Genomic DNA, 19,880 nt, shown 5'->3' on the forward strand with positions numbered 1-19,880 from the left:
TCTCACAACTACTGTGCAGTTAAGGTAATTTCACAGCCTATTACAATTTGTTTTCCAAAATGTAATTTCACAACCTATTACAATTTGTTTTCCAATTAATACTGTAATTTGGACTGAGGTCAACAGCCTGGAAACAATATGTATAAGGTGAAATATTACACTTTTTATTTTTATATTCTTTCTGAAAATAGGTAGCATAGTCGTCACACAACTGCAAACTTAACACTAATTATAAAAAGTGTTATCACTGTTGACATCTTATCACAAGTACTAAATCAAATATGAAATATGGTGAAACTTAGTGTGGAATTAACAGCCAATATTCCTCTTATTATAATCAGGTACAGATAAGTAGGAACTGTTTTCCTACGTAGAAAAATTATCCAGTACAGAGTACAAAGACCTCAGTCATCACTGACTTAGCAGAGCAGTTAGGGCTCTCTGGCTAAGTACAAAATTGCAGGGAACACAACGAAAGTAATGGTCTACTTACTGTATAAATATTCAAAGGTGACGTATGGATAACCACTATCTTCTGGTACACATTTAGTAAAAAATAATCCTCAGACAAAAACACTCACACAAACTCCCTCACAGAAAAATACAACAGTGACATATATACAAAGTGTCTTTGCATGAACACGTAGGACAGAGTGTTGTCTTATCAGTTGCACATTTTAGTAAAAATACATCAAGCAGACGAAAGATGAAACTATCCATCGAGGAACCCAGAGGTTGCATAAACATGTAACTCAAACTGCAACTGATACATTTATGTCTATTGTTCATCTGGAGAGCTGCTGGCTGACAGAAAAATGAAAAAGTGATTAATCTGGAGTTATGAAAAAAATAAAACTGACTTCTTTCACAAGCACTGCTACCTATCTCTCTTATGAGAGGTAGACTGCTTCCAAACAATTATTAAAAATATCAGTGCAATGAGTATAAAGTGGCAAAAAATAACCATTATTGCACCATATCATCTCAAATTAGCAGCTGTGCACAGATAAGACTGCAACTAATTCCGAAATATGACATAACTATATATATACATATATATATATACACACATATTTAAATGCATATTTATTACTAATAAAGACTACACAAATAGTTCAGCTTTACTAGCTGGAGTTTGTATTTACACATTATAGAAATAATATCTTTGGACAGTACTGACTCACTGCAACTGTGATAGCTGCAAACCTGCATTTGCAATTTTGTTCCATGTGTAGGATACTGAAGGAGGGGGGTGGGGGGTGGGGGGGGGGGGGGGGGGGGAGAGAGAGAGAGAGAGAGAGAGAGAGAGAGAGAGAGAGCACATTTCATAACATTACTTTCACAAGGCAAGAGCAGGGGAGAAATAGATAGTTGCTAGAGGGGAGAGTAGTTATACACAGATCCTTGTAAGTACACATACAGAATACTTTTGTACCGGTGAAATACAATCATTTCAAGCCTATTCAGTTCTCAAAAAACAAGCAATTAAGTTTCCCACTGCAGATTCTCAGCAGAACTTCAGGCGAGAATGGTTTTCTGGCAACATGGTTTATCACCAAATGCCAATGCCATTGTTAACCAGTAATAGCGAAAAAGTTTTTAATCAGTCAGGCAAATCTGTGAAAAGTTGAGCGCACAAGTGAAATAAATTTTGGCTTGTGATGGAGGCAAATGCATACCCCAGTTCATTAAATGCAACATGATCCAATCGTACATTTTTGTCCATAAGAAGAACATTTTTAATTTCTAAGCGGAATGATTTGCTTTAATTAGAAAAAGCTTCTAGCAGAAAAACAGTTGTGAAAAAGCACTTCATTCATTGTGACCATGCCGATCATGAAAAGAGTAGTAACAAACTGCAGTCAAAGCACCCATCTCGTATCTTTTAATTTTGGCAATATCAAAACTGTAGCATTTCGTTGATTAGATATGTTTTAAATTAGTGCTGCTTGGAATTTGTCAATAGAGGAATTGAAGTTACTCGTAACATAGCACATAAGCCAGCTAAAAATAGTTTGTTGTGTTGAGGTGGATAACAGAAAGTCACTGCTAATCACAAATTTGTAGGTATCACAAATCACATTTCATTTGGCGTCTCACACGTTAGGTACACGAACATCGTCCTTCAGAAGTAGCCCTCTTTTCTGAGGCATTACTCTCAGCTTCCAACAACTTCACCTCCACTTGCAGCAGAAGCTGGATGTGCCGAGGAACTCAGTTCTTCTCCCAGTGCATCTAGATCTATGTGATCTGCTAAATCCGGCAATGCTAGGAATGTGGGGGGTGGAGCCGTGGAAATGCCGCTTCCACTTCCGGCACGGTGCGGCACCTGCAAGCTTGCGAACCCGGGGAGCTCGACCCGCCCGGACGGGTGCGGTGGCGGGATCACGTCGAGGAAGTCCACTAGACCCAGCCGCTCGCGAACTATGTCATCCACCGCCTGCAGGGCAGCCCGCCGGCCAGCATCCTCTTCTGAGCCCGCCACATCGGGATGACCTTCTGCCGAACAGCAAAGGCCATCCAACAAGTCCTCGTCCAGAGGGTGTGTGGTGTTGTGGTGGAGCTGTCCTGCGGGCATCGGGGCCACCTCCCTCTGTACGGGTGGCGGTTCTGGGGGCGTGGAAGACAGCTGTGTGGGGGTATGAGGTAGATCTTCCGGCATGTGGGACACGGACAGCTCCGGTGGTGGCTGCGGCAGTGCATCGTCGTGTGGTGGGTGGGGCACTGGCACCTCCGTTACTGTGCAAGGCATCTGGGGTAGTTCCCCTGGGGTGCCAGGTGGCTCCACCTGCACATTCTGCAGTTCTGTCATCATGTGAGGTGCCTCTGCCTGTGTGTTCAGCAGTTCTGAAGATGTGGCGGGAAGTTCCACCACGACATGAGGCAGTTCCGTCGGCGTGTGGGGTGCCTCTGTTGAAGCTGGCGATGAGTCCTCTTTAGTGTTTGCCACACCACTGTCTGGAGTCTGTGAACAAAATACCTCTGTGCCAGAACATGAAACATCAACATCCAATAAAACTCACTCACCTCTCTCTCTCTCTCTCTCTCTCTCTCTCTCTCTCTCTCTCTCTCTCCATCTAACTAACTAACTAACTAACTAAAGCATCTTTTACAGGAGTGGCTTCGTGTCTCAATCATTGGCCAGCATCCACATAACTCCAATAATCTTCAAGCAGAACTGGAATCAAAACCAATCAGCAACAAGGTTCATGACAGACTATTCTTTGCACAATCAGTCTACTGCCTCTGGCATATTATTCCTACACCAAGTCTCACCTCTCACGAGTCACTTTTGTTTAAACATCGGTACCAAACTTTCATGTGTTGCGAATGCAGTCTGCTGTGCAGTTTGGTAGCTGAACACTGAAAATCTGATTATGAGGGCCCATCCTTCTACAAGAAAGTAATGGAATTAAGAAACTAGCAGTAACACAGTTTATTAATGGCCAAAGCAAAATATGTGGTGCATGTTCACAACAAAGATCACATGATGAATTCTCCATATCACTAAGAACTGAAAGAATAGGGAAATTGTCGCCCAAACATTTCAAAACATTTTCACTTCAAATGAAATTACAAGTTTACTGTTAACAGACACAATTTATTTTATTTCCACTATGAGTTTTAGAGGTTCAAACCTGCATCATCAGGCGGATTTATTTGGATTATGCGACAGAGTCAGGTGGGACTATCGTACTTGTTCCTCTACCACTCCTAGCATATATGTTGTTTCTTTCTTTTTTCTGGTATTGTTTTGTTAATAATACATAAACAGCAAGTACCAGAAATCTGTAATTATTTTATTTAAGCTATGATTCTTGAATCTATATTATTCATTGAGGAACTTCCCTGTTGCTGTTGACTAGAATATAGTTAGTTTACCTGAACCATTTTATTAATAATAATATGAGTGATTTGCCATATATCTACAAACCTGTTGAAGCTGAAATTCTCAGTGAACAAATAGCTGTTTGTTTCTAAATTAGTACAGCTCATTTTTAAAATTCCTCAGCCCCCACTTTTCAACAATTTTTTTTTTTTACTTTTTCTGAAAACTATGTTTCGAAAGTTATTAGTATTTAAAAATTTATTGTTCTGGAAAGTTCGAACCTTAAATTGTGATTATTTGTAAAAGCCAGTACCAAAACTTTATAAGCTAGTTGTTTTCTGATTTCAAAATGCTTACTTTCACTAGAATAACTTACAAGTCTGTTAATCATTCAATTCAGAAAATTTAAATTTCTCGAAACTTTTGATGGGTTTTGGGAATCACCGAAAGCATAAAAATAAACCTCATATCACTGTGCCTAAAATTTTTGTCATTTTCTATTTATACAGCTCATACTTAAACTCCTCCTTTGCCAATTGTATCAGTGTACCCTTTAATTTTTCCTTACTTTCTGTGTCATTATTTCATACATAACAGCTCTGCATTTCAACATTTTGTGGGACACACAACCACAGTCAGTTTCTATTTTGCTACTAGAACATGAACACTGAGTTACAAGTCCGGTCATGTTCTGCCATCAAAATGAAAACTACTTTGTGAATGGAGAATAGCTTTCATTATGCTAACATAATTTAGTCAATCAAAATGTATATTTACTTCGAGGCAGTCTCTGCTCAGATACTGAAACACAAGTTGTGTGTTATTAGCCAGTCAGTGCCAGACTGTGAACAATGTGAACCCACTGAATTGTGACCAAGATTGTATTAGTGTACCACTAGAGAACTTTGCCATATGCTGCCTATTAATGCAGTTTGGCTATCTGGTTCAAATGTTTACTTCTGCCAAAGCTGAACATCAGAAAAGAAACATGGATTACAAACATACATGCAGTCTGAAAACCAATTACTGCAGTGTGTGTACACAAACCCTTTGCCAGTTGGATGACAATTATCACTAAACAACTACAAATCTACCAAAGAACGAATACCAGATGAGTAAACTTATACTTTTTGGAAGGAAGGAAGGAAGGAAGATCAGAGTTTAATGTACAGTCAACAGCATGGTCACTGGGAGATGGATGACAGGCTCGGGTTATGAAAGAAAGGAGAAGGAAATAGGCCATTCTGTTTTCCAAGGAACCATGCTGACCTTTGCCAGGGGCAATTTAAGGGAAACATGGAAAACCTAAATTTGGATAGCTGGATGGGGATTTGAAGAGTCATCCTCCCGAATGTGAATCCAGTTTGCTAAGCACTACACTATCTGACTTGGTTCACATTGTTTTCATGACTTTGGGGAAATTTGGCACTGATTCAAATAGTCAAAAGTTCCTTTTCTGTCATGTTTACATAGCATATAACATTACTTACAGCCTGGCCAGTGACGCAATGTTAGGAGTAGTCCCTTGGGGCTGCGGCCCTGCCTTTTCAGACAGCACACGTGACAGCGACTGCAAAAGGCAGATATGGAACGCCAACCCTACCACTGTCAGGGCTGGTGACATGGCACCTTCCTGCCAGTTTTCCATAATCAATGAAGTAATACTTCAAACTGGAAACAATGCCACAGGTTGCCCCAACATCATACACACAATGCATGTATGTCATATTAAATCTCTTCTAGCCACGAATTTTCAAACACCTGAAAACTAATAATGGATACAAAAGACCTATATCGGCAACTGGTTGCTGACTAGCTGGCAACGCAGCTCCACACACTGGGGCAACTAATAATTGAGAAACTGCTGTTGCTGTATGCAAGTGAGGAGGAGAAAGGTTATTATTTGTCACGCTTGAGCATCTTTAGGTTATACTCAGCATCTCATGCACAGATTCAAGCTCAGAGGAAGATGTGGCTTCTTGTTACTACTATTATTATTATTATTATTATTATTATTCACATATGGACCCAATAGGACTACTTGAGGTACATTACATCAATACCACTTCAGATGGTTGGCCTTCCTTTGAGTCAAAATTTGTTTCATCCTTTCATAATGAAGCCTCTTTCCTTCACCAGACCACAGTGTTCCAGTCTGTTTTCTAATTTCCCTCTCAGCAATTTTCCAAGCAAATATCTTTTGTCTGAATATTTTTCTATCTGTAACATCTGCCCGAGTTATACCGGCTACTTTAAGATCCTCCTTAACTGCAGAGATCCATTTAATTGGCTCAGTTTTGCCTTACTTCTGTTTTCATGGAATTCTATTTTTTGTTTTGTCAACTTAGTGAGTGCCATTATTTTAATATGCCCACAAAATTTAAGTCTTCATTTCTCATGTCATGATGTATGTCTGTGTAGTCTTCTATTTCCTTATTACTTTTCAGCATATAAGTTTCTATATCAGTAACTCTGAGGCCTAATTTTCCCAATAATCTTTCTTTCTTTCTTTCAAATTTCTTCAATATATCTCTTTCTATTTAAAATTAAAGTTTCCGCTCCATGGAAGACATTCAGGTTTGATTGAAGTGCTGTAATGTCTTAAGTTTACTGAATCCGGAAAATGATTTTTTATTATATTTTTTGTTAATCAGAATGTTTTCTTCTATGATTTCCCCCAAGTATTTAAATTGAGAAACTCTTTATTTTTCCATATTTTGTGTTCCAAAATTTTGATGCTTGTTTGTTGCATGTCATATATTCCATTTTTTCAAATGATACTTGTAGTCCTACCTTTTCCGCTACTTCTTTGAATTTCAATTTGTTTTTGAGCTGTGGCATTTTCCCTAGTTAAAACTGCCAGATCTTTAGCGAAGGTGAGGCAAACTTCTCTAATATTACTTCTATCTAACTTGATGGATTGATCTAATTTGACTTGACTTTGGCTCTCACCATTCAGTAATTACCTTTTCCAAGACACAGTTCAACAGTAATGGGGAGAGTCCATCTCCCTGTCTAACACCAGTCTTTATATCAAACGGTTCAGAAATTTCTCCCATGAATTTAACTTTAGAGCTAGTGTCAGTTTCCGTTTCCTTAATCAGTATTGGAGTATTTTTTATCTAGCCCTTGTTCCTTCAAAATTTGGAAAAGAGATTCACAATCAAATGAGTTGTAGGCCTTTTTAAAACCCACAAATATATAACATCTTGGGTTGTCGGGTGTTCTGCCGGATATCAGCGTCGTACTTGCACGATATTTCGGTCACGTAGTTCGTAACCTTCATCAGGTGCGACCTGAGACTGCTCCTCGAGTGGACCTGGTCCAGTATTTATGCCTATGGCCTTCCCCGTCAGGAGAAGCAATTCAGCAAATAACTGGAGGGGGAAGGCCATAGGCATAAATACTGGACCAGGTCCACTCGAGCAGCAGTCTCAGGTCGCACCTGATGAAGGTTACAAACTACGTGACCGAAATATTGTGCAAGTATGACGCTGATATCCGGCAGAACACCCGACAACCCAAGATGTCATTAGATCGCCGGGAAATCCTGAAGAGTTACACAAATATATATGTTACCTGAAATCCTTTGGTGCCTAAGGAATGGTTTTAAATTAACAATTTGTTACAGATGGGATCTATTTGGTCTAAAGTCTGCTTGGTATTCAGCAATTTTAGGTTCTAACCATTCTTGGCCTTGATCAATTAAACATTGAGAGGGAATTTTGTATGTGACTGGGAGAATAGAGATTCCTCGGTAACTATTAACAATGATTCTATCCCCTTTTTTATGCAATGGATGAATTAGGGCAGTTTTCCAGTCATCAGGTATTTCCTAAGTGTGCTACATATGTCCTATTAGTTGAGTGATCTCTCTTACAGAGTTAGGGCCAGCTGGCCAGCTGATTCTAGTAGCTCTGCAATTATACCATCTTCTTTAGATGCTTTGTTGTTTTTAAGTCTCTTAATTTGTTTAATTATTTAGATTTCATCAGGTTCTTTAGAGTTAGGGTTGGTGTGATTAGTTTGATGTGGTTGGAAAGTATTAGCTGGTTCTGGACAGTTTAATAGTTTTTCAAAATAAGTAGCAAGTACCCTACAATTTTTCTGGTTGTTAAGAGCCAAACTGCTATTTTCATTTTTGAAGCAAAGACTTTGACCGGTTAGCTTAGTTTCGAATGTTTTATAAAAGTTTCTTGTATTGTTGTTTTGGAAGTATTTTTCAGTTTCTAACAGTTGGGCATTTTTGTAGTTTCTTTTAGTCTGTCAGATTAATTTAAATGTTTCGTTTCTTATAGTCAGAAAGGTGTTGGACGTATTTTCATTTTTGTTGCTATTCCTATTTTTGAATGCCTTATGCCTAGACTTAACTGCTGTTTCACAGTCTGCATTCCATGAAGGGTGTTTTCATTTTTTTTAAATAGCATAATTAAATTTTGTGCTGTTTTGACGAACTTTTCTTTGAGGCCTTGCCAATTGTTGGATTGTTTTTTGTCATGTTAGTTTGTTAGAACTGGGGTTATTTTAGCAGTGTCAAATTTTGGGACAAAAGTTTTTGTTTTGAAGTTTTACTATTATGTGTGTTAAATAATGGTGAGAATCAATAGTAGCCCCTTTCATAACTCGGACATTTAAAATTTCTTTGTAGTTAGGGTATGAATATTTTTTTTTTTTTTTTTTAAATATGTTGACATGATTTTTAGGTTAAAATTTTTTGCACATTTCAACAAGTCTTTGGCCATTCTGGTTGGTCCATTTACATACAAGGAATCTACCCAATGTTTTCTTATATTTTTTCCTCTTTACCTAATGGAGCATTAATATCACCCATTAAAATTTTAACATGGTCCAAGGGTAATTTTTGAGATGATGCTTTCTAATGTTTCCCAAGCTCATTAACTGTTTCAGGTTTTTTACAGTTATCCTCAATGACCGGTATATGGGCATTAATTAACGTGTATGCTTTATTTGTGCATTTAAGAGAAATTGTCATTAGTCTACTATTTGTGGGTTGTACCTCTGTTATTGAATTTAAAATATTTTTGGAGACTGCAAAAGCAACTCCCAGATTTGGTGTATTATTAAGTATCCTTTTATCAATCTTACTTTTAAAAAGATGATAATTACTGAAATCCATGGTGTTATTGTACATCATTCAGGTTTCTTGAAGTGCCAAAATTTGGATCTTCTGTTCTTTTAATGTATCTCCCAATTTATGAAGTTTACTTGACTGCAAATATGTTTGTAAGTGTTGCAAAAAATGTATTTAGACTGTTAAGACTGGAAGGATTAGTTCCAGAATATACATTTCAGCCGCACCACAGGTAAACAGACACTACCACTCTGCCACTTGCAACAAGACAGATACAAAGTGGATTTGGTTTTATTTTGCATCGGTCTGGGACTGCTTATACATTCAAAGCTGTCTACCATATATGATAGAATGTTCACTATCCACCATCTGTGACCTGGCCAATACCCTAGGCAAGGTCGGCTTCTTAGATTTTTAGTTACAAAGTCCTGAAGAATTATTATTATTATTATTATTATTATTGTTATTATCATTACACACGAACAACAAAATGAAGAAAATTCTGTAACAGAAAGATAATTCATAACTTTTTATAGAATGACTAAACAATGCAACAGTGATCTGGCGAAGCTGATTTCTTTCACCATAAAACATTGTTACTTTTATTCTGAAAACCCAAATATCGAGATTTATACACCTTGAAATGTGGTGATGGTCAAACAATGGAAATTCCTGCTAGGAATATAAACAATGTAGAAAAAGGCAGATTGCTACTTACCGTGAAGCAGACACGTCAAGTTGCAGACAGGCACAATCAAAAAGACGCTTTTCAACTTTCCATACAAACCTAATATTCACAACCTGCTCAATCATCTTCAAACTGAAGCACCACAGAGCTCTGTTCGAGGACATGATGCAACTCGGATCACTTGGCAACATGGATGATGAGTTGCTGGTAACTGGCTGACAATGCATTGCAAGCAATTAACTGGGGAGTCACTCAGCAATCACGCCATCTGTGGAGTCCTCCTTAACTAAATACAAAGGGATTCGCTGCTGATCTGTTGCCATCTCATGCCGGCAATGAGTTGTTTGGGTCGTGCGGAGGGTCTTAATATCTTTTGGCCTGATGTGAGATGTTTGCTCTCTCGTGGGAGAACACTAGTAGGAAAATAGTAAGTCCTCACTCAACCTCAGCAATATGTCACGCAAACAAAGGAAATAATGAAAATAATGACATAAAAATAGCAATATAATATCAATGGACAGATAAAAAGAAATCTACTCACCAAGAGGATGACACACACGCAAAAGGATTTAACTTTTACAAGCTTTCAGAGCCAGTGGCTCCTTCTGGGAGAAGAGTTGAAAAGGAAGGAAGAAGGGTAAAGGAAAAGGACTGGAGAGGTTTAGGGAACGGGGTACATTTTTCATCACTCAGAACCCTGAGTCAGGGAAGACTTACCGGACCAGATCAGAAGGTAACACAGATAGTTGGGGACTGCACTGAATGAGATTTGAAAACCTGAGAGCTTAAAGGTGGACAACAGCATAATATGCAAGACAGAGATTACTACTAACACATCGTGCACAGTTATTAAGAGTGAAAAGCTAAAACAGAGTTGGGAGGGGGGATGGTGAAAAATAGACAAGTCAGAAAATGAAAGATGTAGAAAACTAAAAAGTAGTAAAGAAAGGAGTACTTACTTTGAACAAATGCTGAGACAGAAGGAATTGATATAAATTAAGGCCAGGTGGGTGGCGAGACCCAAGGACGTGTTGTAGTGTTATTTCCCTCCTGTGGAGTTCTGAGACACTGGTGTCTGGAGGAAGAATCCAGATGGCACGTGTGGTGAAACATGCACCAAGGTCATGACTGTCATGTTATACAACACTCTGCAACAGGATATTGTGTGCTCCTGCGTATCCCTGTGCTATGCCCAGTTATCCTGACTGATAACTGGTGGTCGTCAAGCCGATGTAAAAGGCCAAACAGTATTTACATATCAGCTAATATATGACATGTGCCGTTTGACAGGTGGCTCTCCCTTTGATAGTGTATGTGGTGGTGGTGGTGGTGGTGGTGGTTAGGAGGGTGCATAGGGCAAGTCTTGCAGTGGGGATGGTCACAGGGGTAAGATCAGAGGGTAGGGAGACGGGCACAGAAGGAGCATAGTGTCTGACAAGGATATTGCGGGGATTGGGAGGGCGACAAAATGCTATTCTAAGTGCAGTGGGCAGAATCTCAGACAGGATGGATCTCATTTCAGGGCACGATTTTAGAAAGTCATGGCCTTATCGAAGTAGAGACCAGGATAACACTGGGTGACAGGTGGTGTGCTGTACCCCTGATCTGTTTGTATGTCTGCCCCTCAAAGGTAAAGTAATTGTTGGTAAGTACAAAATTGATTAAGGTGAGCAAGAAGGATGTCATAGGCTTGGAATCAGATGGGTGTTGACAGAGGAAATTTTCAGCAGCAGACAAAACATGTCCGTGGGGGATGTTGGCATAGAGGGAGATGGCATCAATGGTGACAAGCAAGGTGTGTGGTGGGAGTGGGATGGGCACAAATTTCAGACAATCTTGTGGATCTTAGGAAGAAGGTAAAAGGTAGGGGTGCATGGTTTGGTTGGGGTTAGGAGTTCTATGTATTGGGGTGTGTCCTTGTGAGGGGTGTGAGGTTTTTAGGAGGGACTGGAGGTTAGTTTGAATAATAGGTGGGATCTTGATGGCAGATGTTGTATGTAGCGGTGTCAGACAGCGAGCGTAGACCTTCACCCATATACTCCTGTCAGTCAAGTACCACAGTGGTAGATCCTTTGTCTGTTGGGAGGATAGTGATGGAATCATCACCTGTTCTCTGCAGAACTCCAGGCTCTACGTAGAGCCTGGAGATCTTCAGAGGACAGGTTAGAGTCATGTTGTAGGGAGGGACCTAAGGAAAGGTTGCGAAGCAATGCTGGATTTGAGGAATTCTTGGGAGCTCGTAAGGAATGTTTCTGAGATGGTGGTGGTGGATCAAGTCGGGATCATTGTCAGAACTGTACACGGCAGGCTTCAATGTCAGGTTTGGTGCTGTAATGTTTTTGGGATTGGGTTGCAAAGTGATATTTCCAGTTGACATTACATGTAAAGGAAAGTAAGTCCTTCACCAAAGCAGCACGGTTAAATGCAGGTTTAGGACTGAAAGTGAGGCCCTTGGATAATACAGATAATTCCAAGGCGAGAGTGCTTTGGATGAGATGTTAAGAACACTGTGTTGTTGTGCTGGTTCTTGTGATTATGAGTTATTACAGGACTGGGATGCAGTGGTGAAGGCTAAGGGATGTTAAGGAGATTGGTCAAGCTTGGTTTGTAGGAGTCGAGTTGTGGTTGATGGTGTGGGTATTTGGGGAGCTGTAGAGGAACAGGAAAGGAAACACCATTGTTGTGGTAGTTTAGGAGTAGGTGGGATAGCTTTTTGAGGTGAAGTCTGGCATGTTGTAGTCTGACATTGGCTTGGTAGATAACTGCAGGACATTGTAGAAGAAGAGACGTCTGGTGACGTGGAAACTGGCTAATGAGGCAACAGGTCACAGATTAGTCGGGTAAGTGCAACAGATTGCTGTAGTTGAATTGTAAAAGAGGCTGGTGCATAGTAGGACTACATCCAGAATAAGGAACTTTTCAACATTAGGCCTTTGGGAGTAACTCCAAGGGACAAGCAAGTTTCAAAAAACAGAAAGTGAGACCTTAATTTTGATAGTGCAAAAGCATGTTTTTGAAAAGAATGGATGTAATATATGGTGGGATTCATCATGGCAAGCGAGGACAGTTTGGCCTGTTAGAAATGGTGGTAGTGCCCAAAACGAGAGGTAGACAGTGGAAAAAGATAAGAAAACGGAAGAAAAGCAGGGAAAAAAATTGGAAAAATCAGAAAAATCTGCAAGAAATCCTGAGAACAGGCAATGGTCAACAACAGGCAGTGGTCAACAACAGGCAGTGGTCAACAACAGGCAGTGGTCAACAACAGGCAATGAGTGTGCGAGAGCTTCTCGTCACAAGAGTGGTCTATTTGATCGGAAAAAATAATGGGGGTGGGGGAATAGGCAAAGTCACAAAAGGAGACGAAATTTTAAAAATGGTCAGACAGAAAGAAAAAGTCACAGGAGATAACTGAAACTATCTTCTACTTTGCTTGGCAAATAAAGTAATGCAGGAGACAGCAGTAAACAAAAATGTGAAAGAATTGCATATAAACAGTGTAAGTGTAGGGTAGGAAAGAAAATAGCTGTCAAATTTGAAAATAAATTTGTGGAAGAAGATCAAAAGAATGCCCAGCAGTAGTGAACTATAAGCAAATTTGTAAATAACAGTGGAATTCTTATATGCAAGTTCACAAATAACAATGCATGCATGAAAACCGGAACTAGAAACGATGTAGGGGCAAAGTGTTGATTAATCTGGTTGGTACAGATAATAAACAACCAGAATACTAACACTAAAGGTAGACAGTAGACGATAGTTTGGACACAACAGATGGCAACAAAGACTGACAAGAGGGTTACAAAAGAAGGAATGATGGCCATATGGGCTCTTGTAACAACGAAAACAATTGATTATTGATAATATAATTTACCTGTCCTTTTTTCCCCCTAAGGTAAGTCTTTCCGCTCCCGGGATTGGAATGACTCCTTACCCTCTCCCTTAAAACCCACTTCCTTTCGTCTTCCCCTCTCCTTCCCTCTTTCCTGATGAGGCAACAGTTTGTTGCGAAAGCTTGAATTTTGTGTGTATGTTTGTGTTTGTTTGTGTGTCTATCGACCTGCCAGCGCTTTTGTTCGGTAAGTCACCTCATCTTTGTTTTTATATATAATTTTTCCCACGTGGAATGTTTCCTCTATTATATTGATATCATTAATTTGAATCCAACAATTACGTTTGTTATTGTCACTGTTGCATTTCGAAATCTTTTCTGTCGTCTTATTTTCCTCTTTCTGTTTTTGCCAGTAGTTTCACTTTGTATTCACCTTCTCCTTTTTACCGTAATCTGCTATACTATTTTATCCCGCCTATATATATACTCAATAATACGTAACCCACTTCCAAACCATAACCAAAAAAATTTTTTTGCCGCTTTCAGCACTACCGCCGCTATAATATCCACCGTTTCTAGTTCACAAACAGCTCCTTTCACCTTTTAAACAACCATTTCGGCCAGTTCTAATAACTTTCGCTTTATTTCCATTTCCGTTTTTCCCACATCACTGATCATTTTTAGCCGCTTCCCACAGGTTTTAACGCCATTATTTCTTCGTCAGACAATTGTTAACCTCATTTTCATAATCTGCCACCACAATACCACTCCTTTTAATATACTACACGCAGTTTTTTCGAAATTTTCCCGAATTTCTCCGTCCTTTAACGTGTTTTGGCGGCAACACAACCACCTAACCTTTATGCACATCGTTGTCTACCAACCCAAGTCCAACATAGCCCAGCTGTAACCAACACCTTTTCGCCTTTTTTCATTCCAGAGCTCCAGTTACTTTCCGGTTCACCTTTATCTCTCCCCATATATTTTTATTTTCATTTTCATTTCACCTCATGTCACACTTTCCACCTTCTAATACCATGTCACCCTCACAACACCCCCACAACGACCCCATTAAGTTTTATTTACATTCCCTCCGCAAACATGCCTTCGCCCTAGCCAGATTACGCTCCCATATTCTATTTTCTCAGGCCTGTCTGACATTTGGCATCACCCCCAAAGGCCTCACACTTAAAGTTCCCATCTCTGGCTGCAACCCTTCCTTCCATCAGTCCCTATACCAGTTCCAAACTGAACAATCCATTGCCCTCACCCACCTAATCCTTCACCTACACATCAACTCAGCCAATGAACACACCCGTCAACTCCTATCCTTAATAAAAGTCCTTAATCTTTCCTCTCCCACATCCACACCAGCTGTTCAGAGCATTATCCTACAGGCCAACCGTAAATTAGAACAGCATGCCACCCTCCACCTCAAAAAACTATCCAATCTCCTGGTTTCCCACCTCCGGAAAGGCAACTCACTCACCCTTCACAACCTTTCCAGCAAACCTCAACCTCCTCTCATCGCACACAAACCCAGTCTCTCCCATCTACTCAATCTCCCACTTCCAGCTCCACTCCCTCCAAAACCTCAAAATTCCGATCAACACAATCTGGAACCACAACACCCTAATTCAGTAGTTAACCTTTCCTCCAAACCTCTCTCCCAATCCGAAACCTCTGTCCTATCCAAAGGCCTCACCTTCAGCCCCACTCCCAGATTCAACCAAACAGCCCTCGTCAAAGATTTACTGTCCTACACTCGTACTCTCTGCTGGAAGTATCACTTTGCCACGAAGAAAAATGATCCTAATCCTACTCCTAATGATCCGACTCCTCAAGACACCATCCAAATTGAACCCTGCCTGGAACAGTTCCGTCCTCCGTCACAGCGGGACCCACCTCCTCTTCCTCAAAATCAGCCTCTCCAAACCTTCCAGGAATTTCTGACCTCCAGCCTTGCATCTCAATCCTTCTTAAAAAACCTTAATCCTACACCCAACATCACCACTGCTGAAGCCCAGGCTATCCGTGATCTGAAGGCTGACCGATCCATCGTCATTCTTCCGGCGGACAAGGGTTCCACGACCGTGGTACTTGATCGTCGGGAGTATGTGGCTGAGGGACTGCGTCAGCTTTCAGACAACACCACATACAAAGTTTGCCAAGGTAACCCCATTCCCGATGTCCAGGCAGAGCTTCAAGGAATCCTCAGAACCTTAGGCCCCCTGCAAAACCTTTCACCTGACTCCATCAACCTCCTGACCCCACCGACACCCCGCACCCCTACCTTCTACCTTCTTCCTAAAATCCACAAACCCAATCATCCCGGCCGCCCCATTGTAGCTGGTTACCAAGCCCCCACAGAACGTATCTCTGCCTACGTAGATCAACACCTTCAACCCATTACATGCAGTCTCCCATCCTTCATCAAGGACACCAACCACTTCCTTGAACGCCTGGAATCCTTACCCAATCTGTTACCCCCGGAAACCATCCTTGTAACCATTGATGCCACGTCCTTATACACAAATATTCCGCACGTCCAGGGCCTCGCTGCGATGGAGCATTTCCTTTCACGCCGATCACCTGCCACCCTACCTAAAACCTCTTTCCTCATTACCTTAGCCAGCTTCATCCTGACCCACAACTTCTTCACTTTTGAAGGCCAGACATACCAACAATTAGAGGGAACAGCCATGGGTACCAGGATGGCCCCCTCGTACGCCAACCTATTCATGGGTCGCTTAGAGGAAGCCTTCTTGGTTACCCAAGTCTGCCAACCCAAAGTTTGGTACAGATTTATTGATGACATCTTCATGATCTGGACTCACAGTGAAGAAGAACTCCAGAATTTCCTCTCCAACCTCAACTCCTTTGGTTCCATCAGATTCACCTGGTCCTACTCCAAATCCCATGCCACTTTCCTTGACGTTGACCTCCACCTGTCCAATGTCCAACTTCACACGTCCGTCCACATCAAACCCACCAACAAGCAGCAGTACCTCCATTATGACAGCTGCCACCCATTCCACATCAAACGGTCCCTTCCCTACAGCCTAAGTCTTCGTGGCAAACGAATCTGCTCCAGTCCGGAATCCCTGAATCATTACACCAACAACCTGAAAACAGCTTTCGCATCCCGCAACTACCCTCCCGACCTGGTACAGAAGCAAATAACCAGAGCCACTTCCTCGTCCCCTCAAACCCAGAATCCCCCACAGAAGAACCACAAAAGTGCCCCACTTGTGACAGGATACTTTCCGGGACTGGACCAGACTCTGAATGTGGCTCTCCAGCAGGGATACGACTTCCTCAAATCCTGCCCTGAAATGAGATCCATCCTTCATGAAATTCTCCCCACTCCGCCAAGAGTGTCTTTCCGCCGTCCACCTAACCTTCGTAACCTGTTAGTTCATCCCTATGAAATCCCCAAACCACCTTCCCTACCCTCTGGCTCCTATCCTTGTAACCGCCCCCGATGCAAAACCTGTCCCATGCACCCTCCCACCACCACCTACTCCAGTCCTGTAACCCGGAAGGTGTACACAATCAAAGGCAGAGCCACGTATGAAAGCACCCACGTGATTTACCAACTGACCTGCCTACACTGTGATGCATTCTATGTGGGAATGACCAGCAACAAACTGTCCATTCGCATGAATGGACACAGGCAGACAGTGTTTGTTGGTAATGAGGATCACCCTGTGGCTAAACATGCCTTGGTGCACAGCCAGCACATCTTGGCACAGTGTTACACCGTCCGGGTTATCTGGATACTTCCCACCAACACCAACCTATCCGAACTCCGGAGATGGGAACTTGCCCTTCAGTATATCCTCTCTTCTCGTCATCCGCCAGGCCTCAATCTCTGCTAATTTCAAGTTGCCGCCACTCATACCTCACCTGTCTTTCAACAACTTCTTTGCCTCTACACTTCTGCCTCGACTGACATTTCTGCCCAAACTCTTTGTCTTTAAATATGTCTGCTTGTGTCTGTATGTGTGGATGGATATGTGCGTGTGTGCGAGTGTATACCTGTCCTTTTTTCCCCCTAAGGTAAGTCTTTCCGCTCCCGGGATTGGAATGACTCCTTACCCTCTCCCTTAAAACCCACTTCCTTTCGTCTTCCCCTCTCCTTCCCTCTTTCCTGATGAGGCAACAGTTTGTTGCGAAAGCTTGAATTTTGTGTGTATGTTTGTTTTTGTTTGTGTGTCTATCGACCTGCCAGCGCTTTTGTTCGGTAAGTCACCTCATCTTTGTTTTTATATATAATTTTTCCCACGTGGAATGTTTCCTTCTATTATATTGATATAATGTAAATGGATAAATTAAAAAGAAATCTACTCACCAAGTGGCGGCAGGGGGACACCCCCACAAAAGGATTTAACTTTTACAAGCTTTCGGAGCCAGTGGCTCCTACTTCTGGCTGAAGAGTTGAAGGGGAAGGAAGAGGGGTGAAGGAAAAGGACTGGAGATGTTAGGGAACAGGGTACAGTTTCGAAAAGTCACCCAGAACCCCAGGTCAGGGGAAACTTACCAGATGGGATGAGAAGGAAAGACTTGACTGTTGGGGACCACATTGGACAAGATTTGAAAACGAAATTAATACCCTGCCATGCTTGAACAGTACACTTTCAGTTAACTCACTACATGTCCACAACTGAAATGTAGAAGGCACACTGATAAGAAATGTAAACAAGTCTCCATGACAATACTTTGCCATATAGGATACAATGTGTCAAACCTATCTATGAAGAAGTGCAACACACTGCCGTCAAGGATATAATGTGGCAAAACCTCCATCGAATGAATACATCTAAGTTGTTGGCTTGTATCTCGAAAGCCACAGAATATAAACTTTCATCAAGAATTTGAAAATGATGGATTTTTGGTTGTACCGACGTTGTGTTCAGGTCCATTGCTCTTGGTAACCAATGATATTGAAGTATCTGCAGTCTTGTGCACCTCTATTGTATACTGATTCGAGAGCATTATATCTGAACTTAACACAAACAGATTTTACTATCTTTAACAGATATATTACAAATGCTTTGCAACACTGTATTTTATGTCAAAGCTGGTTGTTGGTAGAGGCTTACACAGGCTGAATGGGCACATTTTTGGGCAGCCGCTCTAAAGAATGTTGCAACATAATTGGTTCTTATTTTAAAAAATACAGAAATAAAGTAGGATCCATAGATGAACATCTGGATATCTTTCATTAGATTTCAAAAGATTCCCAGTTGAATATAATGTAAGGGCTTGACATTTTTAGTTAATTTAATACCCACAGTAGCAGTTAAATGAACAAAGCAATTTCTGCAACAGTGTCTTTTGAAAGTATTTTCCGAACTGTGATTGTATTCTCCCTGTTTCTGCTACTTTGTCGGGGGTTCCTTCAGCTTCTATGCTTGCACTTGGCTAATAATAGCTCGATTTAAATTTTTTTTTTTTTTTTTTTTTTCTTAAGGCTGTTTATGTGTCTTTGCGGCCACCAGCCATAAGCTTGCTACTTGCAGATTGCAGCTGTGGGTGGGGTGTCATCAATTCTGCTTCTGGTGCTGATTTAGTTTCTCTACAGTACTTAAGTAATTTTTTACTAGTCTTCACTTTGAGAAGCCTGTTTCTCACAATAAATTTTACACATGTGGATATTTTTATCTTATTTTTGTGATTTAATACTCCAAACACAAAGATACAGCTGTCCCCAATCCAGTGTTTGGTGCGTGAAGACCACGGTGCTTTATTAGGCACAGTCTGTTGGAGGGGGTATACATTGCCTTTGACCAACTTTTAACCGACTTACCCAGCCAGTTATAGTGGGACGTAAATTTAATGTGGATTCTGAAATATGAAGCAAGTTATCGCTTTTCACACGAACAAAATCATTTCCAGAAGTAAAATAAAGGATAAGTGGCATACTTTACAACCAACTGGGGACCCAAAATTGAACCACTAGCTATGCAGTCGTGCACGTACCCACTGAGCCACAAATCCCAGACAAATACTTAATAACATATGAGGGTGGTCTGAAAAGTTCTTGGACTCACCCATAGATCACAGCACGAGGCATGTGATTTTTCCCCAGACATTGGAATTACTTTCAACAGGTTCCGTGTAAAACTACGAGTAATTCTGTCCAGCTACTGGCTGCACGCAGCTGTCTGAACTAGTCACAGTGAGATAATTCTTGAAAATTTAGGAAATCGAATACTGCCCAGTTGTTTTTTTTTTTTTTTTTAAAAGAATGTTTGATGCCAACCAAAATTAATTTGAGATTCATGAACGTCCACAATAACTTTTCTATTGGAATTTCCACCGTGAAGGATCAGGCTGCGTAATTTAAATGTGGCCATCAAAGTGTCCAAGTTGTTTCCTGTGGAAAGATGTCAGAAAAGTGTAATCACACCAGAAATAGTCAATACTGAATTGGAAT

The 19,880-nt window shown here is 41.0% G+C and overlaps 1 protein-coding gene across 2 annotated transcripts in view; it reads right to left on the minus strand.

Moving 5' to 3' along the window:
• Nucleotides 1–309: 309 nt before the first annotated feature.
• Nucleotides 310–19,880, minus strand: part of LOC126425005 (uncharacterized) — a 131,923-nt gene continuing 112,352 nt past the window's right edge. For both annotated transcript variants that reach the window (XM_050087905.1, XM_050087904.1), the window contains exon 11: nt 310–2,965. In XM_050087905.1, coding sequence (XP_049943862.1) covers nt 2,159–2,965 — 807 coding nt within the window. In that variant the 3' untranslated portion in view covers nt 310–2,158. The remainder of the gene's footprint in view (nt 2,966–19,880) is intronic.

Source organism: Schistocerca serialis, chromosome 10 (assembly GCF_023864345.2).
Source record: "Schistocerca serialis cubense isolate TAMUIC-IGC-003099 chromosome 10, iqSchSeri2.2, whole genome shotgun sequence".
Taxonomy (NCBI): domain Eukaryota; kingdom Metazoa; phylum Arthropoda; class Insecta; order Orthoptera; family Acrididae; genus Schistocerca; species Schistocerca serialis.